The 26,591-nt window shown below is 43.1% G+C and overlaps 1 protein-coding gene across 6 annotated transcripts; it reads left to right on the top strand.

The window, feature by feature from the left end:
• Nucleotides 1–372: 372 nt before the first annotated feature.
• LOC100380334 (eukaryotic translation initiation factor 3, subunit A) lies at nt 373–26,591 on the top strand. Of its 6 annotated transcripts, none has more exons than XM_045700439.2 (23): nt 373–546; nt 3,598–3,788; nt 6,353–6,489; nt 6,960–7,123; nt 9,977–10,176; nt 11,012–11,220; nt 11,377–11,548; nt 11,829–11,933; nt 12,141–12,239; nt 12,815–12,931; nt 13,315–13,500; nt 13,830–14,177; nt 16,408–16,512; nt 16,656–16,769; nt 21,273–21,395; nt 21,647–21,800; nt 23,519–23,718; nt 24,225–24,313; nt 24,414–24,431; nt 24,572–24,993; nt 25,225–25,375; nt 25,560–25,747; nt 26,043–26,591. In XM_045700439.2, the coding sequence occupies exons 1-23, from the start codon at nt 498–500 to the stop codon at nt 26,252–26,254; spliced, it is 3,753 nt and encodes a 1,250-aa protein (XP_045556395.1). In that variant the 5' UTR covers nt 373–497; the 3' UTR covers nt 26,255–26,591.

The following is a 26,591-nucleotide window of genomic DNA, read 5'->3' as shown; positions in this document are numbered from 1 at the left end:
CGCCTACATCCAGGCACATCATGTTGCGTCATGCTTAAGAACAGCCCTTAGCCATGGTATATTGGCCATATACCATACCCCATTGCTTAATCATAGCAGTCAAACAAGTTAAATAGACATCCATTGATGGACAATGATATGAGTTTAATAAGGGCAAATTATATTTTCTCTTGCAACATATTCAAATTAGTTTATTACATCATGTCATAGTTTGCAATAATTATTATTTTGATAAACTTGTAACTACTATACATGTGGCAACTCTCCTCTTGCGGTGGGGGAAAAATGGGGCTATTTTTCATGCCTTTTGTGCGGGTTTTGAATAGTCGTTTACAGGATTTTTACGAATTTTCTCGAACCTGGCAACCCGGCTCACGAGGTTAATTCCTTTCCCAGGAGCTTGTAGAGTGGGTGAATGCCTGGCTCGGATGGACCGGTGAAATTAGTAAAATTCACCTAAACCAACCTTCTCTTCATTCCGCGAGCAAGGCCATAAAATGCCGGCATATTTCCAACGACCGGAGAATGCTCTCAAACGAGCAAATGGTGAGTGTAAAGGTTAATTTCCTAGATGTCATCGCTTGCTAGCTAGATAGCTAGCTAGCCAGCCAGCCAAAGTTATGTGTATTCATTGTTGGCTTGCCATGGTTAACGTAACAGCTAGCTACGCATGGCGGGGAAGCCATGTTTCAAGTATACGCTCATTCAGGCCACCCGTGTCACTAGGCCTTAGAGTTAGGGTTCCACCACCCATAATGACGTTAAATGTGTCATGGCCCTGCCAATTCAGCAAGATTAGCAGCTTGAAATCGAAAATCGCACTAGTTATCAGATTGTCTCACTGACATCAAAAAAGTACCTGCCATCTTAGCTCACACTCACATAGATACATTTAAACATCAGCACATCCTAGCCCTGAAGGGATAACATATCCCGTCATCATCAAGCTGAGATAGTGAGCGGCTAACTAGTAGTGGCACAGTGAGCAACTTGTCCAACTCGCTTTGATGTCCGTAACTAATCGGTTTAGCCACATGTAACGTTAGTTGACTATAATTTTTTTTTACATTTAACCTTTATTTAACTAGGCAAGTCAGTTAAGAGCAAATTCTTATTTACAATGACGACCAAACCCGGACGACGCTGGGCCAATTGTGCGTCGCCTTATGGGACTCCCAATCACAGCCGGATATGATGCAGTCTGGATTGGAACCAGGGACTGCAGTGCCTTCTGACTACACGCGAGCGTTGCAAAATAAATGTAGAAATCTATGTTATTCAATTATTGCACCCACACTGCTCATGCGCGTCTGCGTTGCTAAAATAGAAGTCCTTTCTATTTCTGACTCAGATCAAGCTGAAAGTCCTGCCTTTCCCATCTCCTCATTGGTTTATAGAAGCAGGTACCCACGTGCCATCTCCTCATTGGTTATACCCACGTGGGTGCTTGAAAGAAGATGGTGTAGAGGGACAAAATACATTTATGCACGATGGCGCATGCGCACAGCTGGTTTGGGTTCCGTGTTTAACACATACGCGATCACAACAGGCAGGTTAAAATATCAAAACAAACTCTGAACCAATTAGATTAATTTGGAGACAGGTCGAAAAGAATTAAACATTTATGGAAATTTAGCTAGTTAGCTTGCACTTGCTAGCTAATTTGCCCCATTTAGCTAGCTTGCTGTTGCTAGCTAATTTGTCCTGTGATATAAATATTGAGTTGTTATTTTACCTGAAATGCAGAATGTCCTCTACACTGCCAATTAATCCACACATAAAACGAATCGTTTTTAGTCATCCCTCTTCCTTCCAGGCCTTTTCTTCTCTTGACTTTATATTGCGATTGGCAACTTTCATAAATTAGGTGCATTACCACCACTGACCTCGTTCGTCTTTCAGTCACCCACTTGGGTATAACCAATGAGGAGATGGCATGTGGGTACCTGCTTCTATAAACCCATGAGGAGATGGGAAAGGCAGGACTTGCAGCGTGATCTGCGTCAGAAGTAGAAAGGACTTCTATTTTAGCCCTTTGCAACGCAGACGCTTGTTGGCGCGCTGAGCAGTGTGTTGTGCAATAATTGAATAACAAAGATTTCGAAATGTATTTTGCCACCACTGCGCCAATCGGGAACTATCAACTGAAAAGCAACAAGTGTTGCTGGTTCATGTTTTTTTAGAATTGTCTTGGGGCTCCTGAGTGGCGCGGCGGTCTAAGCTCATCTCAGTTCTAGAGGCGTCACTTCAGACCCTGGTTCGATTCCAGGCTGTATCGTAACCGGCCGTGATTGGGAGTCCCATAGGGCGGCGCACAATTGGCCCAGCGTCGTCCAGGTTAGGGTTTGGCCGTGGTAGGCCGTCATTGTAAATAAGAATTTGTTCTTGACTTGCCTAGTTAAATAAAGGTTGAATAAAATAAAGATTGCATCACCAAAACAAGGCCATACTAAGATTGTCTATCAATTGCAGTAGCTAGCTAGCTAGTTAGTCACCTTTAATTAGGATTAATGAGTCACTTGACACATCTTGCAATTATATTGTCGCATAGTAGTACCAATAGTCGTTGTTAGTCAACATATAGCTGGTTTGGGGAGTAACTACCCCATTCATAGACGCTAACTGCTTTAGCGCCTCTGATGATAGTATGTTCTGGTCGGGGATCTTTTGTTAAGAGCCCCTACGCTCGTTTTGAACTTTAAAACACATCGCATACGGTACAGTTTTGGAAACATAAGAAAAGTGTCTTTCATATCAGTGAGAAACTAAAAACAAAAAAAAGGTTAAATGACTACACACCTTTTTGTAGGGTTACTTCTTGCGCTTCCCAGAGCAGAGCTGTTGTCAAGGAAGTGAGTTTTTGTGTTTATACAGGACCTCCCGCACACTACTACCATCAACCAATCATGTCAATGCGGACCTATACAGATCCCTCCGCACTATTAAATAATTTGGGAGTCGCACGGCATCGCCTTATGGAGCTCGATTTGGCCTCCGCAAGCCTCCGGAGGCTCTGCAATTGGGTCATACCCTCCATACGGAGCCTCCGGACAGCATTGTCGGATCAAGCATAAATCAGCTATTAGTATAACCACACGGCCGTATCTCCATGTTACAGAGCTTGTTTAAGGAAGACAGATGGAAGATATAGGTGGTCACCAGTGCCAATTAGCTATCTAGCGCGGTCTTAACACGTGTGTAAGCGTAACTGGGGAAGAAGTATAGTTTGTCAACTGGAGGCATATAGCGTATTGATCTGTGCAAAACTGGTACAGTAAGTGTATATTTTTTGTTTGTTTTGCAGGCAATGGTTTTGACGTTTCTAAACTTTAAAACAGAACGTCGGACTTGTAGTTCACACGCAGCCAACCATGGGGGAAGCTAAATGCTGAAAACACTACGTATAATAAGACAGGTTTTCAAAGGCTAGGGAGTAGCTAGCTAAATGGTTAGGTTGATAGCTCTACCTTCAACTATCAGATCGTTTTTTAATCCATTTGGTGTCCCATGAATATACATGTTAGTAGCAACTGACTCACCTTCCAAACTATTATGCTGTTTGCCTCCATTTTCATGTAATTTGCTGTGTTTGTACAGAGTTCTTGGAGGTTGGCAAAAAGCAGCCAGCTTTGGATGTTTTGTACGATGTCATCAAGAGCAAAAAGCATCGAACATGGCAGAAGATCCACGAGCCCATCATGGTCAAGTACCTGGAGCTCTGTGTTGACCTGCGCAAGAGCCACCTGGCAAAGGAGGGTCTCTACCAGTACAAGAACATCTGCCAGCAGGTCAGTGGAAGCACACCCAGCCCTCTCTTTGATAACCCTAAATGTTGGATACTATTGATCCTACTTAGTCACTCACCTGCCGGAGTTAAAGGTCCAATGCAGCCGTTTTTATCTCAATATCAAATCATTTCTGGGTAACAATTAAATATCTTACTGTGATTGTTTTCAATTAAAATGGTCAAAAAGAAACAGATTCTTAGCAAGAGCAATTTCTCAAGCAATACTTTTGATTGGACTGTCAGGGAGTGGTCTGAGTGGGGATTGGAAAACTGAAAACTACCTGTTATTGGCAGAAAGGTTTGGAACTCTTTCTTATTGGTCTATATTGGTCTATTAACTAATTTACTGCCTGGTGATGCTACCAGCCAGGCCAAAACTCCACCCCACCAAAACAGGCTGATATTTCAGGCGGTCTTTTCAATCAGCTCTTACACTAAAAGAGAACTATCATAATTTTCACAGTATTATTCCAACCTCATTTTATACAGTACCAGTCAAAAGTTTGGGCACACCTACTCATTCAAGGGATTTCCTTTATTTTTACTATTTTATACATTGCAGAATAATAATGAAGACATCAAAACTATGAAATAACACATATGGAATCATGTAGTAACCAAAAAAGTATTTTACTAAATATATTTTATATTTGAGATTCTTCAAAGTAGCCACCCTTTGCCTTGATGACAGCTTTGCACACTCGTGGCATTCTCTCAACCAGCTTCATGAGGAATGCTTTTCCAACAGTCTTGAAGGAGTTCCCACATATGCTGAGCACTTGTTGGCCTCTTTTCCTTCACTCTGCGGTCCAACTCATCCCAAACCATCTCAATTGGTTTGAGACAGGTGATTGTGGAGGCCAGGTCAAATAAAGAAAAACCCTGGAATGAGTAGGTGTGTCCAAACTTTTGACTGGTACTGTGTATATATACTGCTCAAAAAAATAAAGGGAACACTTAAACAACACATCCTAGATCTGAATGAAAGAAATAATCTTATTAAATACTTTTTTCTTTACATAGTTGAATGTGCTGACAACAAAATCACACAAAAATAATCAATGGAAGTCCAATTTATCAACCCATGGAGGTCTGGATTTGGAGTCACACTCAAAATTAAAGTGGAAAACCACACTACAGGCTGATCCAACTTTGATGTAATGTCCTTAAAACAAGTCAAAATGAGGCTCAGTAGTGTGTGTGGCCTCCACGTGCCTGTATGACCTCCCTACAACACCTGGGCATGCTCCTGATGAAGTGGAGCTCCTCCCAGACCTGGACTAAAGCATCCGCCAACTCCTGGACAGTCTGTGGTGCAACGTGGCGTTGGTGGATGGAGCGAGACATGATGTCCCAGATGTGCTCAATTGGATTCAGGTCTGGGGAACGGGCGGGCCAGTCCATAGCATCAATGCCTTCCTCTTGCAGGAACTGCTGACACACTCCAGCCACATGAGGTCTAGCATTGTCTTGCATTAGGAGGAACCCAGGGCCAACCGCACCAGCATACGGTCTCACAAGGGGTCTGAGGATCTCATCTCGGTACCTAATGGCAGTCAGGCTACCTCTGGCAAGCACATGGAGGGCTGTGCGGCCCCCCAAAGAAATGCCACCCCACACCATGACTGACCCATCGCCATACCGGTCATGCTGGAGGATGTTGCAGGCAGCAGAACGTTCTCCACGGCGTCTCCAGACTCTGTCACGTCTGTCACGTGCTCAGTGTGAACCTGCTTTCATCTGTGAAGAGCAGAGGGCGCCAGTGGCGAATTTGCCAATCTTGGTGTTCTCTGGCAAATGCCAAACGTCCTGCACGGTGTTGGGCTGTAAGCACAACCCCCACCTGTGGACGTCGGGCCCTCATACCACCCTCATGGAGTCTGTTTCTGACCGTTTGAGCAGACACATGCACATTTGTGGCCTGCTGGAGGTCATTTTGCAGGGCTCTGGCAGTGCTTCTCCTGCTCCTCCTTGCACAAAGGCGGAGGTAGCGGTCCTGCTGCTGGGTTGTTGCCCTCCTACGGCCTCCTCCACGTCTCCTGATGTACTGGCCTGTCTCCTGATAGCGCCTCCATGCTCTGGACACTACGCTGACAGACACAGCAAACCTTCTTGCCACAGCTCGCATTGATGTGCCATCCTGGATGAGCTGCACTACCTGAGCCACTTGTGTGGGTTGTAGACTCCGTCTCATGCTACCACTAGAGTGAAAGCACCGCCAGCATTCAAAAGTGACCAAAACATCCGCCAGGAAGCATAGGAACTGAGAAGTGGTCTGTGGTCCCCACCTGCAGAACCACTCCTTTATTGGGGGTGTCTTGCTAATGGCCTATAATTTCCACCTGCTGTCTATTCCATTTGCACAACAGCATGTGAAATGTATTGTCAATCAGTGTTGCTTCCTAAGTGGACAGTTTGATTTCACAGAAGTGTGATTGAGTTGGAGTTACATTGTGTTGTTTAAGTGTTCCCTTAATTTTTTTGAGCAGTGTATATTACAAACAGGGAAATCTAGTTTTTGACTACACTGGGCCTTTAAGCATGAGCCTCTATTTCGTGATGTAGGTGAACATCAAATCCCTCGAGGATGTGGTTCGAGCCTACCTGAAGTTGGCCGAGGAGAAGACAGAGACCGCCAAGGGGGAGTCGCAGCAGATGGTCCTGGACATTGAGGACCTTGACAACATCCAGACTCCTGAGAGGTATTTATTTAACCAGGAAATTGCTTTGAGGTATGGGGCTATTAAAACTTTGTGATGGGCTGATACTATAATTCAGATATATTGGACTGTCTGCACACTTAATGTTACTACCTTTAATGGTGGTAACCATGCTAACAGTCATGCTTCACCTCTGCTGTAAACCATTCCAAGTGGTGGACACACTGAAATGTGTCTTCCGCATTTAACCCAACCACTCTGAATCAGAGAGGTGTGGGGGGATGCCTTAATCGACACCCAAGTCTTCAGCGCCCGGGGAACAGTGGGTTAACTGCCTTGCTCAGGGGCAGAACGACAGATTTTGTACCTTGTCAGCTCGGGGATTCGATCCAGCAACCTTTCGGTTACTGGCCCAAAGCACCTACCCGCCAGGCTACCTGCCACCCCCACAATGTTGACGGTGCAGTTCTGTGAGCTCAAGTTTTGATGCATAACTTCCTGTGTGATCCTAGTGTACTTCTGAGTGCTGTGAGTGGTGAAGACACCCAGGATCGTACAGACCGTCTGCTGCTCACTCCCTGGGTGAAATTTCTGTGGGAATCCTACCGCCAATGCCTGGACCTGCTGCGTAACAACTCCAAGGTGGAGCGCCTATACCATGACATTGCCCAACAAGGTGAGCACAATCTGAATATTAAACATGATGTCCAGGGTGGGAAATGAACTTTTTGGTCCAACAGTCACTGTGGCAGATAGCTGGAGAAAAGAAATCCCAACTAATTACACCAAAAATAACAAAAAGCGGATTAACATGCTTTTGTAATGTTTCTAAAACAAGAAATGTATTACTAGTAAGAAGTAATGTGGTATTATTGCTCAGTTGAATTTTTGTGACCGGAGTCTTTTAACCAGTCATTTAGATACAATAGTAAAACAGACATAGTTTCTACAACTGAACATCACAAATCAAGTGATGAGTCTTATTTATTATTATTACTTCAGGGCTCTAACGCTGACATTTTTTTACAATGAGTACATACGTCTATTTAGGAGCACAATGCAATTATTTGAGTGTTTTAATGATAAGGAATGACATAAAGCTCATGAATAAAAGTTTCTGGAGTGTTCCATGTTCAATCAAGCACAACCTACCCAAATATTTGAGTAATGTAGGTGGAGACAGAAATGTTCAGCTGCTCCTTTAAACTTCTACATTTGGGCTTTGGATTTATTTATTTTCCCCCAAAATGCTGTGCGACCACACGCCAACGTGGCTGGTGAAATAGTCATTCTCCTCCGTCAATGCCAAAATCTACCCACATGTGGCCGGTGTTCATTTCCCACACGGATGATGTACATGAGGGCTTGGTAACTAGATTCAGCCGCTGCAGATTTTTGTCAGAGAGGACGGTTGGGGGGGGGGGGGGGGGGATATTAGTAAGCCCAAAAAGATTGGATTTGAAAATAACATAATCATTTCATACCCGTGCCTGGTCTGAGTGTAGGTTTGATATTATCTAACAATCTTGTTATTAGAAATATATATTAGTCTGAGATGCGTAAGTGTAGTATGCTGTGACCTAGTTTTTTTCCTAAAGTTAGGTTTACTCACACTCTGTAACCATATCACAGTATGAAGTGTTATTATTAAGGATGCACGATATATCGGTGAACATATCGGAATCGGACGATATCAGCTAAAAATGCCAACATCGGGATCGGCCCGATGTCTAGTTTAACACCGTGTTAAAAACCGATGTCAAAGCTACCGTGCATACCTATGTAACGTAGGTACATGACGTAATAACGCCACGTAAAATGTTGCGCTACACGTGCCACACAGCATTCCTAACCTAGCCCACACAATGTCTGCTGTGTGGATCGAGCAATCAACAAGTCGAGCAGTCATTTGAAAGAGAAATACAATTTCAGCGAGACAACTCAAAGGAGAAATCCATTAATGCCAAGATAATGGAATTCATTGCCCTTGACAATCAACCGTTCTCTGTCGTTGGGGATGTTGGTTTTCGCCAACTGGGAGCACCGGTACACACTACCAAGTGCGCTATTTTTCAGATGTTGCCCTACCGAAGTTACAAAGTAGTAGCGTCACTGCTATTAGCTTCACGACATACATACTATGGAACGCCGTTTGGGTCTTTGCGTGTCAAAAACGATACAGTAGCACAGTCAAAGCTGGACAAAAAAGTCTGCAAATAAGAAAACACCGGCGACGAACTATGTGTTTACAATACCGCGTTGGTAATAAAGCATCATTTGTTCGACCGCAACTTCTGGGTTTGCCAGCTTTAGCTTGGTACCTAGCTAGCACCAATACAACCAGCCTGAAAACAATGACCAGTAGAAACTGCAATCATTTTCATTATTCTTAGCAATGATTTAGGAATCCTTGTGAGTAAGTATTAGCTATGTTGCCACTTGTTATTCACCTATTGAAATTGAACTTCAGTTCATGAAAATAAATAGCTAGCCAGCTACTTAACCCTGTTGCCCAAAGCTAACGTTAAAAGCAGCCAGCTGGCTTCATTGGGCTAGTGACGCTCGACCGGACCGGGTTATGTGTTGTGAAGCTAGCCACAATAAGGATTAGGCACAATAGTGGAATTTGCGGTTTGCCTTCAAAATAAAAGTATTTAATTGACAGTGATGCAAATGAATACAGAGTAGAATTATGCCATACTTTTATTTTGAAGGCTAACCGCAAAGTCCACTATTGTGGCTAATCCTTATTATGGCTAGCTTCACATAGATGGGTCCGACCACCATTAATCAAATAAGAAGTGTCTTATAAATTAGGGTTATTTTAGATGATGACACCTAGCTATATAGTTAGCTAACTATAGCTACTGAAACAGATTATGTCGTGTTATTTGACATGTATCTTATTTGACACGCAAAGACCCAAACGGCGTTCCATAGAAATCCTGGTTTAGAATGAAACGACTGAACAAATGAACATGAAACAGCACAGCAAGTAAGTGAAGGAAATAGGATTTCATTATGTTTTACTGGTAATGGGGACATACATAAAAGCGTGTGTGTGTGTGTGTGTGTGTGTGTGTGTGTGTACTTTATTTAACTAGGCAAGTCAGTTAAGAGCACATTCTTATTTTCAATGACGGCCCGGGTGACGCTGGGCCAACTGTGCGTCGCCGTATGGGACTCCCAATCACAGTTGGATGTGATACAGCCTGGATTCGAACCAGGGACTGTAGTGATGCCTCTTGCACTGAGATGCAGTGCCTTAGACCGCTGCGTGTGTGTTAACTATTTAACTGTACTAGAATGCTTAAAAGGCTGCAAAATGTTTAAATATCAGTTATCTGTATCGTTTTTTTGGGGCAAAGAAAATATTGGATATCGGTATCGGCCAAAAATGTGCATCACTAGTTATTATGGTTCATAATTCAAGCTAAAGTCAACAACTGTCAGTGTTCTAAACGTTGATGTAAATTAAAAAATATATATATTGCTCTGCATCCTAACCATATCCTGATGTGCTCCACAGCTTTCAAGTTCTGCCTTCAGTACATCCGTAAGGCAGAGTTCCGGAAGCTGTGCGACAATCTACGCATGCATCTGGGTCAGATCCAGCGCCACCACAACCAGAGCACAGCCATCAACCTGAACAACCCTGAGAGCCAGTCTATGCACCTGGAAACACGCCTGGTGCAGCTGGACAGTGCCATCGCCATGGAGCTCTGGCAGGTATGATGTCATATATGCAGGGATGGAAATGAAGCTCGCCTGCTTGACTGAGGCAAGTGTTTTTCAGAGAGCGAGGGAAACTCATTTTAAGGTGTTTTATAAACCGCTGTGATTTGCACATGTGTTAAAATGCTCTACAACAACAACTCCACCTTAAAAGTCGAATTCTACTCAGCTGGCGTCTGGCGAATGTTCACGTTGACGTAGCTAGCTACAGTGTAGTTGATTGACATGCGAGTAGACCATTAGCCTCGATCCTCTGCCTTCAGCGGCGGGTAAACAGATACACACACACAAGCTTAGTTTGGTTGCCAAGGGAACATTGTTGCGTTTGACAGCTGTGTGTGAATAGTTGTCGGTAGCTAGCAACAAAGAAAATATATATATTTTTTTGCAAACGTAACACCCCCCCCACCAAAAAGAACTAAAACTGACACAAACAAATAGTTGTTACAACCTAATTATAACATTGTGTAATGTTCCGGGAACGAGAGGTTTTCCAATATGTTTTTATGCCTGACTCTGACTTATCTGTTTTCCAATTTCAAAGCAAATACAAAGGTCTATATCTGCTGGGCGCTTACCTCGTATATACCACTATATAAACTGGGCTAGTACCATCTTAGCCAGTCTACTAGCCCGGCCAGTGCCCAAAAGCCTTGAGTTCCATCACTGCATATATAATTAGCTTGCAGTATTGTAACTGTTGCATCTGGGAGAAGAATACTTCATCGTCCATTTTATTTTTTCAATACGCCCTTTTTTATCTACATTTTATTACGAACATTGATTTTATGTGTTATGAATGGTGAAATTTGATTTTTGATTTTTACAGGAAGCTTTCAAGGCTGTGGAAGACATCCATGGTCTCTTCGCCCTTTCCAAGAAGCCCCCCAAGCCTCAACTTATGGCCAACTACTACAACAAGGTTTCCACCGTGTTTTGGAAGTCTGGGAACGCCCTGTTCCACGCTTGCACCCTCCACCGCCTTTACCACCTCTCCAGGGAGATGCGCAAGAACCTCACCCAGGAGGAGATGCAGAGGTATGCTAGCCCAGTCCTTACCAGTCTCTGCTGGAATATGTGGCACGTAGAAATATAATTACTAGAACGGTCATTCGCAAGTCAACGTTTGACAGGTAGATCCGAGGTTGCAGGTCAGGCAGGTGCTTACGGCTCTCTTTTCTCTCGCTTCCTCAGGATGTCCACAAGGGTCCTCCTGGCCACCCTGTCCATTCCCATCACCCCGGAGCGCACGGACATCGCCCGCCTGTTGGACATGGATGGCATCATCGTGGAGAAACACCGCAGGCTGGCCACACTACTGGGCCTGCAGTCCCCCCCGACCCGCCAGAGCCTCATCAATGACATGGTATATACACGCATGCATGGAACAGTATAGAAATAACCATGGGGATTTCTGTTTGTGAGCAGGCTGGGTATAAGAGGCAGGTGACAGAATGTCCGATATGTCAGACAACGTTAGGAGTTTGTATTTTAGTGCTCGACTTGTTTTATTCTTGTGAACAACACGTACAGATACGTTTGTTTGCTACATAATTGAAAATGAAAACAAACACGGTAAGCAACTGCTGTTGCTTTTGTTGGGGGTTGTTCACTGAGTGCTATGTGTGTGTTGTGTTTACCTTCAGGTGAGGTTCAATTTGCTGCAGTACATTGTACCTGAAGTGAAGGAGCTGTACAATTGGCTGGAGATGGACTTCCACCCACTGAAGCTGAGCGGAAGAGTAGCAAAGGTAACATTTGAATTCAGATTCAGAAAAGCTATAGTGTCGAGACATTGGGCAATTTGACTTGCAACTGTACAAAAAACAATACACAGTGTACAATGCATACACACAATTCCTCTAATAACGACAGCTATTTGTTACACGGCTGATTAATTTACCATTTCGTTTTTTTAAATCTGTGGTATTGACTGGCCCCACCCCTCTTCCTGTTAGGTGTTGAACTGGGTGAGAGACCAGTCAGAGAAAGAGGCGGACCTCCAGCAGTATGTTCCCCACCTGCAGAGTAACACCATCCTCAGGCTGCTGCAGCAGGTGACTTATTGCTCATTTTTCTTAGGCCCTTATACTTGATGGTCTGTTAATCTCACTCGTAGTTACACGTCACGAATATTTGTCAAACAATAACTAATCAAATAAAATGTCATTTAACTTTGTTATTAACCATGTCTGTTGTCCTTGTCGTAACTCTATAGTGCAGGGATGGGCACCAGGAGGCCCGCGAGACGATTAAATGCCGCCCACAATAGATTTAGTTAATAAATAAAAAAGGGAAGGGGGGGATTGGGATTAAAAAACTATTTGAGGCTACATTTGAACGTCTAAAACCTGATAGGTACATTAAAACTTCTTCATACGTTCTATGTATTTTAAAATAACTGCCCTTTTTCCAGCCCACAAATTGGTTTTGACTAACAAAATGGTCAACAACAACAAAACCGCAGTCCTAATATGGCCCTCGAGCCTCAAGACGTTGCCCATCCCTGCTATAGTGTGTAATGCATGTTGTCACTGTAACAAAATGCTTTGTAACACATGTCATGTATTGTATGTAAGTTGTGGTCCTATGAGCTAATCACTGAACACTGTTTATTCTATTGGGATATTAGGTGGCGCAAATCTATCAGAGCATTGAGTTCAGCCGTCTGGCCTCCCTAGTTCCATTTGTGGATGCCTTCCAGTTGGAGCGCTCCATTGTGGATGCTGCCAGACACTGCGATCTGCAGGTAGAGTACTGGACATGGATTTTGCCTGAAACGATGAGATTCTCTGTGCAAAGTCATACAAAGTGGACTTTTCAACTTAATCCATTTTTGTGTTTTCATACCGATACACTTTGAATTCAGTCAGTATTTCCACAACTAAAAGATGAACACTTCTGTTTATATTACACAGAATGGTCACAGGAGGTTGGTGGCACCTTAGTTGGGGAGAGCGGGCTTGTGTTAATGACTGCCGCGGAATTGTATCAAATACATCAAAAACATGGTTTCCAGGTGTTTGCCATTCCATTTGCTCCCTTCCGGCCATTATTATGAGCCGTTCTCCCCTCAGCAGCCTCCAGTGAGAATGGTACACGTGAAAAACATTTTGGAAATGTCTGTTCTAGGTTCGAATTGACCACACCACTCGAAACCTGAGCTTTGGTTCAGACCTGAACTACTCAACCAAAGAGGACTCTCCTGTGGGGCCGTTCCTGCAGAACATGCCCTCTGCGCAGATCAGGAACCAGCTGACAGCCATGTCGTCATCCTTGGCCAAGGCGATCCAGGTCATAAAGCCTGCATCCATGCTGGTGAGCACAGCCCCCTGTCGTGATAGCATTTGGATATGGGCTGCTAGCCCTAAAAACGTCAAGTCGACAATGTCGCTGTCCTCCCTGATCAAATATCAAGACTTGCTTTTCTATCATCCCCGATGCACATTCCATAAATTATTCTATGGTATTCAGGGCCAATACTGTATGTATTGTTCCATGCATATACATACAAACACAGCACCAATTCACAATGATACCGCATGAAACCCCCATTCATGCACAATCTCTATTGCTCCATTTCATTCTCGCTCAAACAAACCTGTCCCTGTCTCTCACTCATTTACCCTCTTGTCTACCATTTCCAGCAAGAGCGTGAGGAGCAAAGCCATCTGGCCATCACTGCCTACCTGAAGAATGGCCGCAAGGAGCACCAGCGCATCCTGGCCCGCCGGCAGACCATCGAGGAGCGCAAGGAGCGCCTAGAGAACCTCAACATCCAGCGGGAGAAGGAGGAGCTGGAACAACGCGAGGCGGAGCTGCAGAAGGTGCGCAAAGCGGAAGAGGAGCGCCTGCGCCAGGAGGCCAAGGAGCGCGAGAAGGAGCGCATCATGCAGGAGCACGAGCAGATCAAGAAGAAGACGGTGCGCGAGCGGCTGGAGCAGATCAAGAAGACAGAGCTGGGAGCCAAGGCGTTCAAATACTTCGATATAGAGGTAAACTACACATAAGCTCAAATAAGCTGTACATTATGCCACTCATCAAACATATTAACCTTAGAGATCCTATTAAAGCTGCAATATGTAACTTTTTGATTGACAGGACCAAATTCACATAGAAATGTGTGTTATAGATCTGTCATTTTCATTGAAAGCAAGTCTAAGAATCGGTAGATCTATGTTATGTGTGCTATTTCTCTGCTTCCATTGTTTCGTTTTTGCGTCTTTTACTTTCGGTTTTATACATCAGCTGAAAACACAATATTTTGGGTTATGGAAAATATATTTCACAGCGGTTTAGATAGTACAATGATTCTCGACACTACTTGCTTGTTTTGTCATATAAACAGAAATTAGGCAAACTATTAGAATTTTAGCAACTAGGAAATGGAGGAGCGATTTCTGAATAGTGCATCTTTAGATTACTAGAGGGGCTATGTCATTAACCCTCAAAGTTCCTGAATGGGGTGACAATGTCAGCCATATTGGTCAGGGAGAAATCCAAACCAGTCTAATTGGAATGAAGGGCAGTAGAGGCATAATCCAGATTTTACTTATGCAGGAAAATAAAAGTAAGGCATGTTATGTAATAGTTAGAGTCAACCTAAAATATTGTCATATAATTATAAATACCCTGAGTGTACATAACATTAAGGACAACTGTTCTTTCCTTGACACAGACTGGCCAGGTGAATCCAGGTGAAAGCTATGATCCCTTATTGATGTCACTTTGTTAAATCCACTTCAGTCAGTGTAGATGAAGGGGAGGAGACAGGTTAAAGAAGGATTTTGAAGCCTTGAGACAGTTGACATGGATTGTGTATGTGTGCCATTCAGAAGATGAATGGGCAAGAGAAAAGATTGAAGTGCCTTTGAACGGGGTACGGTAGTAGGTGCCAGGCGCACTGGTTTGTGTCATGAACTGCAACGCTGCTGGGTTTTTAACCCTCCGCAGTTTCCCGTGTGTATCAAGAATGGTCCACCACCCAAAGGACATCCAGCCGCACAACTGTGGGAAGCCATGGAGTCCTGTGGAACGCTTTCGACACCTTGTAGAGTCCATGCCCTGCTGAGTTGAGGCTGTTCTGAGGGCAAAAAAGAGGGTGTGCAACTCAATATTAGGAAGGTACAATACTGGTTTTATACCGATTTTCTGTTTAAATAGCCTCTATATGTAACATCATAAATGTCTTGGAAAGCTGTGAGTGCTATTATACTGAACAACAATATAAACGCAGTATGCAACAATTTCAAAGATTCTACAGTTCATATAAGGAAATCAGTCAATTGAAATAAATTCCTTAGGCCCAAATCTGCATCCATGCTGGTGAGCACAGCCCCCCATGACTGGGAAGACACATATGCATCTGTTGGTCACAGATACCTTAAAAAAAAAAAGTGTTAATCAGAAAACCAGTCAGTATCTTGTGTGACCACCATTTGCCTCATGCAGTGCGACACATCTCCTTCGCATAGAGTTGATGAGGCTGTTGATTGTGTCCTGTGGAATGTTGTCCCACTCATCTTCAATGGCTGTAGTTTCAGGATGTTGGCAGGAACTGGAACACGTTGATCCAGAGCATCCCAAAATGCTCACTAACACAGGTGTAAACAAATTTGTGTGCAATATTTGAGCGAAATAAGCTTGTTGTGCATATGGAACATTTCTGGATTTTTTTTTTTCAGCTCATGAAACATGGGACCAACACTTTACATGTTGCATTTATATTTTTGCTCAGTGTATATGATACCATATCAGTACTAGTTGCATTTACAACTAGTCTAAATCCTATCATCAACTGACTCATTTCAGCCAGTATGGCTGTGTTGACATCATTGTTTGAATGGAATGTTGGCTTATTGGCTGTTAATTTGACAAATGAATGGAATCAGTCCTCTCAAGCTGGCTTGCTATCTAACAAACATACAGTGCAGGTTAATTCTTAAAATTCATTATTTTACACAATATAAACACATCTGGAAAACCATCATTGCCCAACTCCGTGACCAAAATGGCTGACCTTTATATCATCATAAGAAGGTTACTGTTTATTCTAGTATTCTAATTCTATGTCAATGATGTTAAGACAAGTTTTTTCCCAGTGGGTCATACCTATATCAGTACCATAAGTGTAAACCTGGAATGTAGATACAATCTAGAATGGGCTTTGGAAAAGAAGTGTGGCTGTACAATGATGAAATTAACTCTTAACCACCCTCTGCACAGAACCTTGAGGACCTGGACCCTGACTTCATCATGTCCAAGCAGGTGGAGCAGCTGGAGAAGGAGAAGCGAGAACTTCAGGACCGCCTGAAGAACCAGGAGAAAAAGGTGAAGACAGAATTTTCAGCAAATTAGGCGATTCCATGTTTTCTGTCTTGCCTGTTACACAAACACGTGATACGTAAAGACCTCTACTAGGGGGGGAAAATGACTCACTCAACATTGTTTCATGTGTGGACTGGTCCTTGCAGATTGACTACTTTGAGCGTGCCAAACGTCTGGAGGAGATCCCCTTGATCAAGAAGGCCTATGAGGAGCAGCGTGTCAAAGACATGGAGTTATGGGAGCTCCAAGAGGAGGAGAGGGTATGGCAATATATTTCTTCAGTGTCTGTGCCTTTGTAAATCCTAAACACAAAGCCATCTAGGGCTGTCCCCAACCCCCCAAGTTGTCTGTTCTTAAAAAGTGTATTTTTCCATATACTGACACATCCTATGTGTTTTAATCAAATCGACTATATTCACTGAGCTTGTCTGATGCTTTAATCACACTCTTTTTAGTTAAATAATTAAGACACACAAATGACTAGAGGGAGTCCGACCAGCAATTGATTTGATTGTGCTTGGCCGGGCTCAGACAGCGAATGACTGTGTGACTAGCACCCGTTGTCTCTCTCTCCTCCCTGCTGCAGCGACCACCACAGAACATCAACGTGTTTATCGCGCTCTCCGTGTTGCTGAAGCTGCAACATAATTACAGCTATTTCTGACTGAGAAGTTATCGAAATGTAGGAAAAACATTCCCTATTCCCTCAACCCTTGCTGTCTTTACGTGACACATGTATGAATCACACGCATGTGACCAAAGACTTATTCACATGGGACTAGTATTACTAGAGAATGTTGGTTATGTAATTATTACTCTATTCCGGAGGATGATTCGGACGGGATTAGTTTTTTCCCAAACTGCCCCCTGTAATTATGATTATTTGTTATGTAAATCGACAATTATGACTAAAGCTTGGAGGTTTTTATTCTAGGCGTGAAGATAGAGCCACACTGATAACTCGAGCTTGCTTCCGAAGTTTCTAAACCACATCAAACTGTCTTTGGTATAGTGTCGCCATAACATTTCAATTGAGGAAGTGTGATCATAATCATTAGGATATTTTAGCGATCCGCAGTATGTCCTAAATGCCCCCCAGCCTTCAGGTGTGAGCTAAACAGTGCAATTACAACTTGAGATGTGTTTTAAGGCTACGGATGAGAAACTTAAGTTAGCATTTCCAAGCGTTTAGGTCAGTTGTATGCTGCTGCTTTGTGATCTATTAACAGAAAGGGTTGCATTAAATAGCCTCAAAATGTTTTACTGATGCATTTGGCAATTTTCAATTCATACGCACAAAACATATAAACAAAAGCATTCACTGTTGATGGGCTACATGTAGACCATTCATATATAGCTTATGCACATTTATCGAATCAGTTATTGTTTTCTTGTTTAACCTCTATGGGCTAGGTGGGACTCTAGCGTCCCCCCCGTGGTGCACTCCATCAACAGCAGGTGCATTTCAAGAGCGGCAAATTTGAATCCAAATAAATGTCAAAATTCAAATTTTTCAAACATACAACTATTTTACACCCTTTGAAAGATAAACATCTCCTTAATCTAACCACGTTTTACGATTTCAAAAAGGTTTTATGGCGAAAGCATAAATTTAGAGTATGTTAGGACAGTACATTTACAAGAGTTGTGTGTAATGTTTTGTCAATTCAAAGACAGGGTCACCAAAACCATAAAACCAGCTAAAATGATGCACTAACCTTTTACAATCTCCATCAGATGACACTCCTAGGACATTATGTTAGACAATGCATGCATTTTTAGTTCTATCAAGTTCATATTTATATCCAAAAACAGCGTTTTACTATGGCATTGATGTTGAGGAAATCGTTTCCCTCCAATAACCGGCAGTCAAGTCAACACCACAAATTAAATAATTAAAATTAGAAAACATTGGTAAAATATTATATTGTCATTTAAAGAATTATAGATTTACATCTCTTGAACGCAATCAACTTGCCAGATTTAAAAATAACCTTACTGGGAAATCACACTTTGCAATAATCTGAGCACTGCGCCCAGAAAAATACGCGTTGCGATACAGACTAGACGTCATGTTGGGGAGATCTAAAATCGAAAATACTATGTAAATAATCCATTACCTTTGATTCTCTTCATCAGATGTCACTTCCAGGTATCACAGGTCCATAACGAATGTAGTTTTGTTCAAAAAAGCTCATCATTTATGTCCAAAAATCTCCGTCTTGTTAGCACATGATCTAAGCCAGCCGGACTTCTCGTCATGAACGAGGGGAAAAAATATATTTACGTTCGTTCAAACATGTCAAACGTTGTATAGCATAAATCATTAGGGCCTTTTTTAACCAGAACATGAATAATATTCAAGGTGGACGAATGCATACTCTTTTATAACGTATTGGAACGAGGGTACCCAACATGAACTCGCGCGCCAGGTGTCTAATGGGCCATCATCGTTCCATGGCTCTTGTTCGGTCAGATCTCCCTCCAGAAGACTCAAAACACTTTGTAAAGGCTGGTGACATCTAGTGGAAGCAATAGGAAGTGCCAAAATATTCCTCAGCCCCTGTGTTTTTCAATGGGATAGGTTTAAAGGTAATACAACACATCAGGTATCCACTTCCTGTCAGAAAATGTCTCAGGGTTTTGCCTGCCAAATGAGTTCTGTTATACTCACAGACACCATTCAAACAGTTTTAGAAACTTTAGAGTGTTTTCTATCCATATATAATAAGTATATGCATATTCTAGTTACTGGGTAGGATTAGTAACCAGATTAAATCGGGTACATTTTTTTTATCCAGCCGTGCAAATACTGCCCCCTAGCCCTAACAGGTTAAATCGCGAGCAACATCTGTCAAACTCAGGCATTTCTCTCAAAAGACAGGTATGTCGATTAGCACGGGACTAGTATTATCAGAGGCTATTCTGCCTGGAATCGTTACTTTCCTGCCATGTAAAAATTACTGACATGGCAGATTTGGACGGGACAAAAATTACAGATGTGATGTTTTGTGCTTGTGCACATAATTACATTACCCAACCTCCCCCAGTAAAAATAATCCCATCCAAATAGGGCACAATAGGGCCTGACCTATAGCGTATCATAGTCAAATTGGTTATAACAAACTCAGAACACCGTAACACATGTGACAGCAAAATGGATGCAGAGGATGTGAAAAATAAACTCGAAACGGGGGAATGTTTTCTGGTTGCTCAGGAGGTAAAGGGAAAGTCAGCTATGTGGAATAAATTTGACTAGTTGTGGAAAATATTGGAGATCAAGAAAAAGAAGGTAAGGAGCAAGCACTGCGTGCATATTATGTGTGCCAAACAGGTGCTGTGTAGATTACAATATAATTTCTCTGACCGTTTGGAACAATGTAAACAACACTGAATAAATTATAGGCGTACCAGAGAGTCTGTTGTAAAATTTTTTTGCTAAGCCTTTATTACAGCAAAGACTAAAAACAGTTGCATTCATTCATGAATGCAATTTCTGAAATTTAACTATTTATTTATTGTTTAAGCTAATTATTCAAGGCTCACTTAGTTTTAAAATAAACATTTAAATGCTTGATTGCATTTCAAATCAAGAATGACTCCTATGCTTTGTGATGACATAAATGATTTATGACTTATTGATTGATGCAGTAGCCTATATAAGTATTGAAATATAGGCTTAAGTAAGTTACGGTATTAAGACTAAACTGGATACATTCTTAGGCCTGCAGCTCAATGGTGGTTACACAAGGCTGCTGTACTAAGCCTACTGATGATAATGACATTACTTATGATCATAATAGTAATAACAAGAAAAAGTAGATAAAGAAAAAGGAGCGTTATTATTATAAATATAATTTTTCGGACAATTTGGAGCAGTGTAAACCACAATTTATAAATAATACCAGAGAGACTAAGGAAAAAAAGTGTACATTTTTTTTATATATATATTTTTTAAATGGTGTAATTGTTTACTTGAAATGCCATGCCGTTGCTTGAGGTTTTTGGCTTACGAAATCAGTAGACTATTAAACAAACAAACAGGCAACGGAAGCAGGATCTGTCTTATTTCTGTAGATATATTGATGATTCATAATGCCAGGCACCTTTAACAGTTAGGCTATTGATTATAGACCTAATTAAGTTGGGGGTTTTCGTAGACAATAAGGCAAGGGCTGTTTTCTCATCTCCTCATTCTGCTGCTGCCGCCGCTGCATTGTTCTAATCACCGATATGCTGGTTAACTTTGATATTATGCACATAGCAACATGGTCTAGGAAAAGGGCCTCAATTCAACAGCGCACTGATGTGTTTCTGATCCGCGCACAGTGACCACTATCCAACGCGGGAGAGCGCATTTTGTTATAAAATAATCATATATTTATTAGTGTTGCACCATTGTTCTTATGTAATATAACCATATACAATTTCAGTAGCACATGTCTTAGACTGATGGACTGTGCCACCCCCATGGCCTCCACAATGGATCAGTCATCTCAGACAGGTGCGAATCAGACATGTCTTGTACACCATGGTATTTTTATTTTAGCAACTGCTCGACTAAAGAAATCTCGGTCGACCAACAGACTATCAACCAAATCGACCAGTTGACTAAATGGTGTCAGCCCGAAAGCCATCATAGATAGGATGCATGAACTGAGCACTCTAGTGATGTCAGGCTGACTGGTCCATGTTTTTTGTCTAATAAAAAATAAAGGAATGTGGTTACGCAATGGTCAATGATTATGGTCCATGTGTTGTAGATCAGCAACATGAAGGTGGATCGTGAGAAGGCCTTGGAGCACAAACAGAGGATGTCAAGAATGATGCAGGACAAGGAGAACTTTGTGGGCAAAATAACCGACGCCCGCAGCTTCATCTACGAGGTAAACACCATTTGAACATGCATGAAACCACAGATTCTATAAGCCCATTGGCAATGACATTAAAGAGCTATTATCAATTGCTACTAAGAAAGCAGGAATAACCAAACAAAAGTAATACCAGTGTCAATGGTGTTCCACCATAAGTTATTTTGCTGGTGCTGTTTTTCATCATATTAAGAACACACCTCAGTAAGAATGTTATGAGTTGAAAGCGTTGGCCTAAAATGTCTTTGTTCTTCTTACCTTCCAAGGAAAAACTGAAACAGTTCCAGGAGCGCCTGGTGGAGGAGAGGACGAAGCGTCGAGAGGAGAGGAAGATCCACCGCAAGGAGGACCGTCGCAACACCTTCTACCGCAATAAGGAGGAGGAGGCCCAGCGCATCCATGAGGAGCAGCTCAAGAAAGGTACCTCAGAGTTACCTCTCAGGTCCAGAGATGACTTGATCTATAGAATGACTGTCAAATTAACTTAGATCTAGTCCTCTGAGTTTCTCTTAAAGGTTTGGCATTACAGGGCATTTAAAAATCTACCAACGAGTTCGATTTTTTTACCAGCCAAAATATAATTTTTTCACTAAAATCACACCAACAAAACACAAAATAAACAGATGAGAATGTTTTGTAATGTTTCTAACACAATAAATGTATTACCGTAATTTCCGGACTATTAAGCTCACCTGAATATAAGCCGCACCCACTGAATTTAATATATTTGTATTTTTTTCACATAAATAAGCCGCACATGTCTATAAGCCGCAGGTGTCTACCGGTACATTGAAACAAATGAACTTTACACAGGCTTTAACGAAACACGGCTTGTAACAAAAAATAAAAAATTAGCAGTAAGCTTTAGTTGTCTTTTTGCACTGAGTCAATACCTCACGCTGCTGTTTCCAACGTCTTATCATCGACTCAGCTCTATTTCCTTTTCCAACAGCCAGATCAATCGTCTTCAACTTGAAAGCTGCATCATATGCATTTCTCCGTGTCTTTGCCATGATGAGGGTGACAAAATGACTACCGTAATCAGAATGATGGGAAGTTTGAGAGCGTTTGACCTTAACCCGTTCGGCAATTTCATTGGTCTAATGAAAGCTTCATCCCGCCAAAAAACTGAGCACGTCACAGAATGTGTTTTTGTTGTAGAAAAAAAAATTGAAAGCGGGAAAAATCCATATATTAGCCGCGTCATTGTTTAAGCCGCGAGGTTCAAAGCCTGGGAAAAAAGTTTCGGCTTATAGTCCGGAATTTACAGTACTAGTAAGAAAAAATGTGGTATATTGTTTAATTGTTTTTAAATGGGACCTGTCTTTTAACCAAAATATCACAGATGAGGCAAAAATGTTTACCGGACACTTTAAGGACGGGAGGTTACCGTGGTAACATGACTCGTCATGTTTGCCTGTGAGATTGAGTCTGACTAGTAGAAGCGTTATCGTTTCCCTAGCAGTTTAAACTAAAATATAGAAAAACAACCTAGCTTGTGAACAAAACAATGGAAATAACCAAGAAACACAAGGACAATGTCTAACTTCAGTAGACTTTCGATTCAAGTAAATTAGACCCACTTTTATGCCTGTGTGCAACGCTTCTAAAAATGAATCTTTCCCTCAGCTTTTCACGTGCACACAGCCCATAGCTTGGCGGTGGTACATCACGAGGTGGAATAGGCTATATAGGATTTGTAATCGCTTTGTGCGATTCATTTTCCAGCTATGAAACAAAACAGCGGAAATACTTTGAAAACAGCTACTGCAGCATTTATTTTACTATAAATGTGATCATATTTGACTATTTTTAGTCACAGATGCGAGTGAAACGCTCTCACTGTGGAGCCCTGACCTGCCACCAACATGGCTGGTGAAATAGACGTCTTACCCTCCAATGCCAAAATCTACCCGCATTTGGCAGGTGTTAGTTTTAGGCCTTGGTAAAATAGTTTAATTGATGTCAGTTGAAGATGTGTGCAAAAACTTGAGTTATGCACACAGATTTAGGTAGGTTAGATTTTGGGTCCAATGTGGTTTTTGGTTGGAGTTTGTTCATCTGGGTGTCCAATGTGACGCTTGCCCCATAGTCTTCAGTGATCCTGTGTTCTACGTATTATCCATGTGTTGTTGCAGAGCGCGAGGAGCGCGAGCGCATCGAGCAGGAGGCGCGCGAGGCAGAGGAGGCAGTGTACCAGGAGCGCCTTGCCAAACTGGAGGAGCAGGAGAGGAAGCAGCGCGCCCGGCAGCAGGAGATCGAGGAGCGCGAGCGCCGCAGGGAGGAGGAGATGAAGACCCCTGCTAGATCCGAGGAGAAACCCAGAGGAGAAACCAAGGTAGCCTACTACACATCCCCGTCAACATCTCCTCCCAGAGCACTTTCACACAGCCTCACTTTGCCTGTTGAGTCAAAGATGACTCACTTTAAAGGGGTGTTAAGATCAATATGTAATATTAATAAATGGGTTTTATGTAGCGCTTCTAATGGACCCAAAGTCACTTCAAAGTTTTGTTTGCTCAGTGATGATTCTCCTCCATTGATCGCTCAAGAGCGACATGAAATGAAATGCACTTCTATTTCACCGGCGAACTGAGAGCAACGAGCACAGGCACCCGTCTGAAAGTAAAATACAGCTATTTTCCCCTTCACAGTGTGAAGTGTCTTGACACTTTGGGTGTAGAATGCGAAATGAATGTAGTCCTTCACCCTGTCGACTTAGTACCCTGTTAACTTAAAAATGAGCTTAGATAAAGGTATATTGAGTAGGATAAAATGATCATAATTATGTTGTAAAGGTAATGAAACCCGCCACTCAGTGTTGGACACTCTTTTCCTCTCCAGGACTGGGGCGCTGAGAAGGAGGAGGGAGGAGGAGGATGGAGGAGACGTACCGAGGTTGAATCAGAGAGGCGTCGCCCCGTGCCTGATAAGTGAGTGTGATTTCATTCAGAATGTATTTTTGAAGCTCTTCATCTGGTTAAAAATAATTTTGAGTTCACTGATCAAAAACTGGTTTATTATTCTCTATAGTGTCACCGTACAGGCTAAGTGAGTGGGATTTCATTCAGTTTGCACATTTTAAGTATTTTATCTGGTTTAAAGTACTTTGTATGTTTGTGTTCACTGTTTAAAGTGACATGTCCCTATCTGTCTTATAACTGTGCTGTGCGTTCGCCCTGTCTCCCTAGGGACTGGAGAGCCGAGGGCCGCGAGGATGTCGGCGAGGACAGAGACCGAGAGCCACCCTTCAGGAGAGGAGGAGACGGCCCTCGCCGTGGCGGAGACGATGACCGTGGACCGCCGCGCAGGGGCTTCGGGGATGACGACCGCCCCCTGCGCAGAGGCATGGATGAAGACCGTCCACCGAGGAGAACCTTTGGGGATGATGACCGTGGTCCCAGAAGGGGAGGGGACGAGGACCGCGGTCCCCGCAGAGGCTTCGATGATGGCCCCAGGCGTGGTTTTGATGACGGCCCCCGCAGAGGCATGGACGAGTCCAGGGGCCCCAGGCGCGGGGCTGATGATGACACCTGGGGCCCCAGGAGAGGGGGAGATGACGAGAGGGGAGGGCCCCGTGACGACAAGCCATGGAAGCCCGCTGTTCGGCCCGGTATGGATGCGTTTTTCATTTAATCTGTTCCAAATATGGATCATTGAATTGATGTGGTTGCATGTTTGTCTTGTGTAGTAAGTGTGTTGTTGTTGAAAGCGCCCTTGTACTTGTTCTCCTGTAATTCTGTATTGAACTTCCAATAGTGAATGTGTGTGTAGTGGCAACTGTTGCCAGTTCTTTTCACACGTTGTGCTGGATCATGGGCAGTTGCTCTGGTGTCTGCTTCAGGTGGTGGCTGGCGTGAGAGGGAAAAGGCCCGCGAGGAGAGCTGGGGTCCACCCCGCGAAGGTGGCGGCCGCAAGGAGGACGAAGAGGGCGAGAGGGAGGAGAGAGAGGATAAACAGGAGAGCGAACGCTTCCCAGAGCGCCGCCCACCCAGGTCAGACACACAGTATGTGGACTACAAACGGCACTACTGTGATATGGAGGCTCATATACCATATGATCAGGAGTGGCCCTAAACGGGTGGATGGTTTCACTGATATTGTGAAAATAAAGTAGCATACATGTGTTATGGCAAGGTGTTGGTTTTTTTGTGGAGTAATGGGGACCTCTGTTTTCAGGGAGGAGGGTGGTGGAGGTGGTGGTGCCTGGAGAAGGCCAGGTGCTGATGAGGCGCCCAAGAAAAGCTGGAGAGACTCTGTTCGTCAGGAAGAGCCTGCCCGTGAGGACCGCCCTCCTATCCGTCGAGAGCGACCTGATCGCAGGGATGACCGTGAACGCCCCCCACCCAGCAGAGAGCCTGAAGAAGGTAAGACGAGCTCAGTCCTCTGCAGACACATTTCAAGTTTTGCTATAAAGCTTTAATTTTAAACTATTTAGCCAGCAGGTGTCCCCACTTTCTCTGTATTTATTGCAAGCGTCAACCAGGATCAAGCATCAACCTGTTACTGCAGCAATACTATCATTCATTGCTTGTACCATGAAAATCAAGACTACTGTAGCCCCTGACCTGTGGTGGTATTTCCAATCTGGAGGGGGTATTTTTAAACAACACTTAGAGTTAAGATGCCATCCCCTAACGAGACGGGGTTCTGTGCACACAGGAGGCGGCTCCTGGCGCCGTGCAGGTGATGACAAGCGTGAGGAGCGTAAAGAGGAACGTCCGACTCCTCCCAGACCCAGAGAGGGTGAGCGTGAAGAGGACGGAGAGAAGAGCTCCTGGCGCTCCGAGAAAGACAAAGAGAACGCTGGTCGCTCTAATAAGACCACCGACGAGACCGACGATGACGGCTGGACCACTGTGGCCCGCCGCTGAGTCCACCCTCTCTCTAAGCATCTGCTTCAAAATGGCCCCGCAATGGCTAATGTACCCCTTATTGCCGCCAGCCTCCTAGTGGTTTAACCTTGGCATAAGCTGATGAAAACTGGCATAGCAAAGCTGTTTAATTGTTAAATCAAATGTGTCATCTCATCAACAACTATCTCTATTGCCAATGAATTTTGTTAAAGTTGCTTCTTAACCTAAAAAGTAGTTGATTCCCATTTTGATGTGCATTCTTAAGAGTATCTACACTGTGCGAGAATATAAACGCAACATGTAAAGTGTTGGTCCCATGTTTCATGACCTGAAATAAAAAATCCCAGACATTTTA

This window comes from Salmo salar, chromosome 18 (assembly GCF_965601325.2).
Source record: "Salmo salar chromosome 18, fSalSal1, whole genome shotgun sequence".
Classification (NCBI taxonomy): domain Eukaryota; kingdom Metazoa; phylum Chordata; class Actinopteri; order Salmoniformes; family Salmonidae; genus Salmo; species Salmo salar.
Note: the sequence above shows the minus strand (reverse complement) of the source record. Positions and strands in the feature narration are given on the sequence as shown.

Bases quoted from the DNA above. Each gene is read 5' to 3' on its own strand.
- LOC100380334 (XM_014153938.3), top strand. From the start codon at position 498: ATGCCGGCATATTTCCAACGACCGGAGAATGCTCTCAAACGAGCAAAT. The intron at 3,789-6,352 runs GTCAGTGGAAGC...TTCGTGATGTAG, and splicing joins ACAAGAACATCTGCCAGCAG to GTGAACATCAAATCCCTCGA. The intron at 12,932-13,314 runs GTAGAGTACTGG...TGTCTGTTCTAG, and splicing joins CCAGACACTGCGATCTGCAG to GTTCGAATTGACCACACCAC.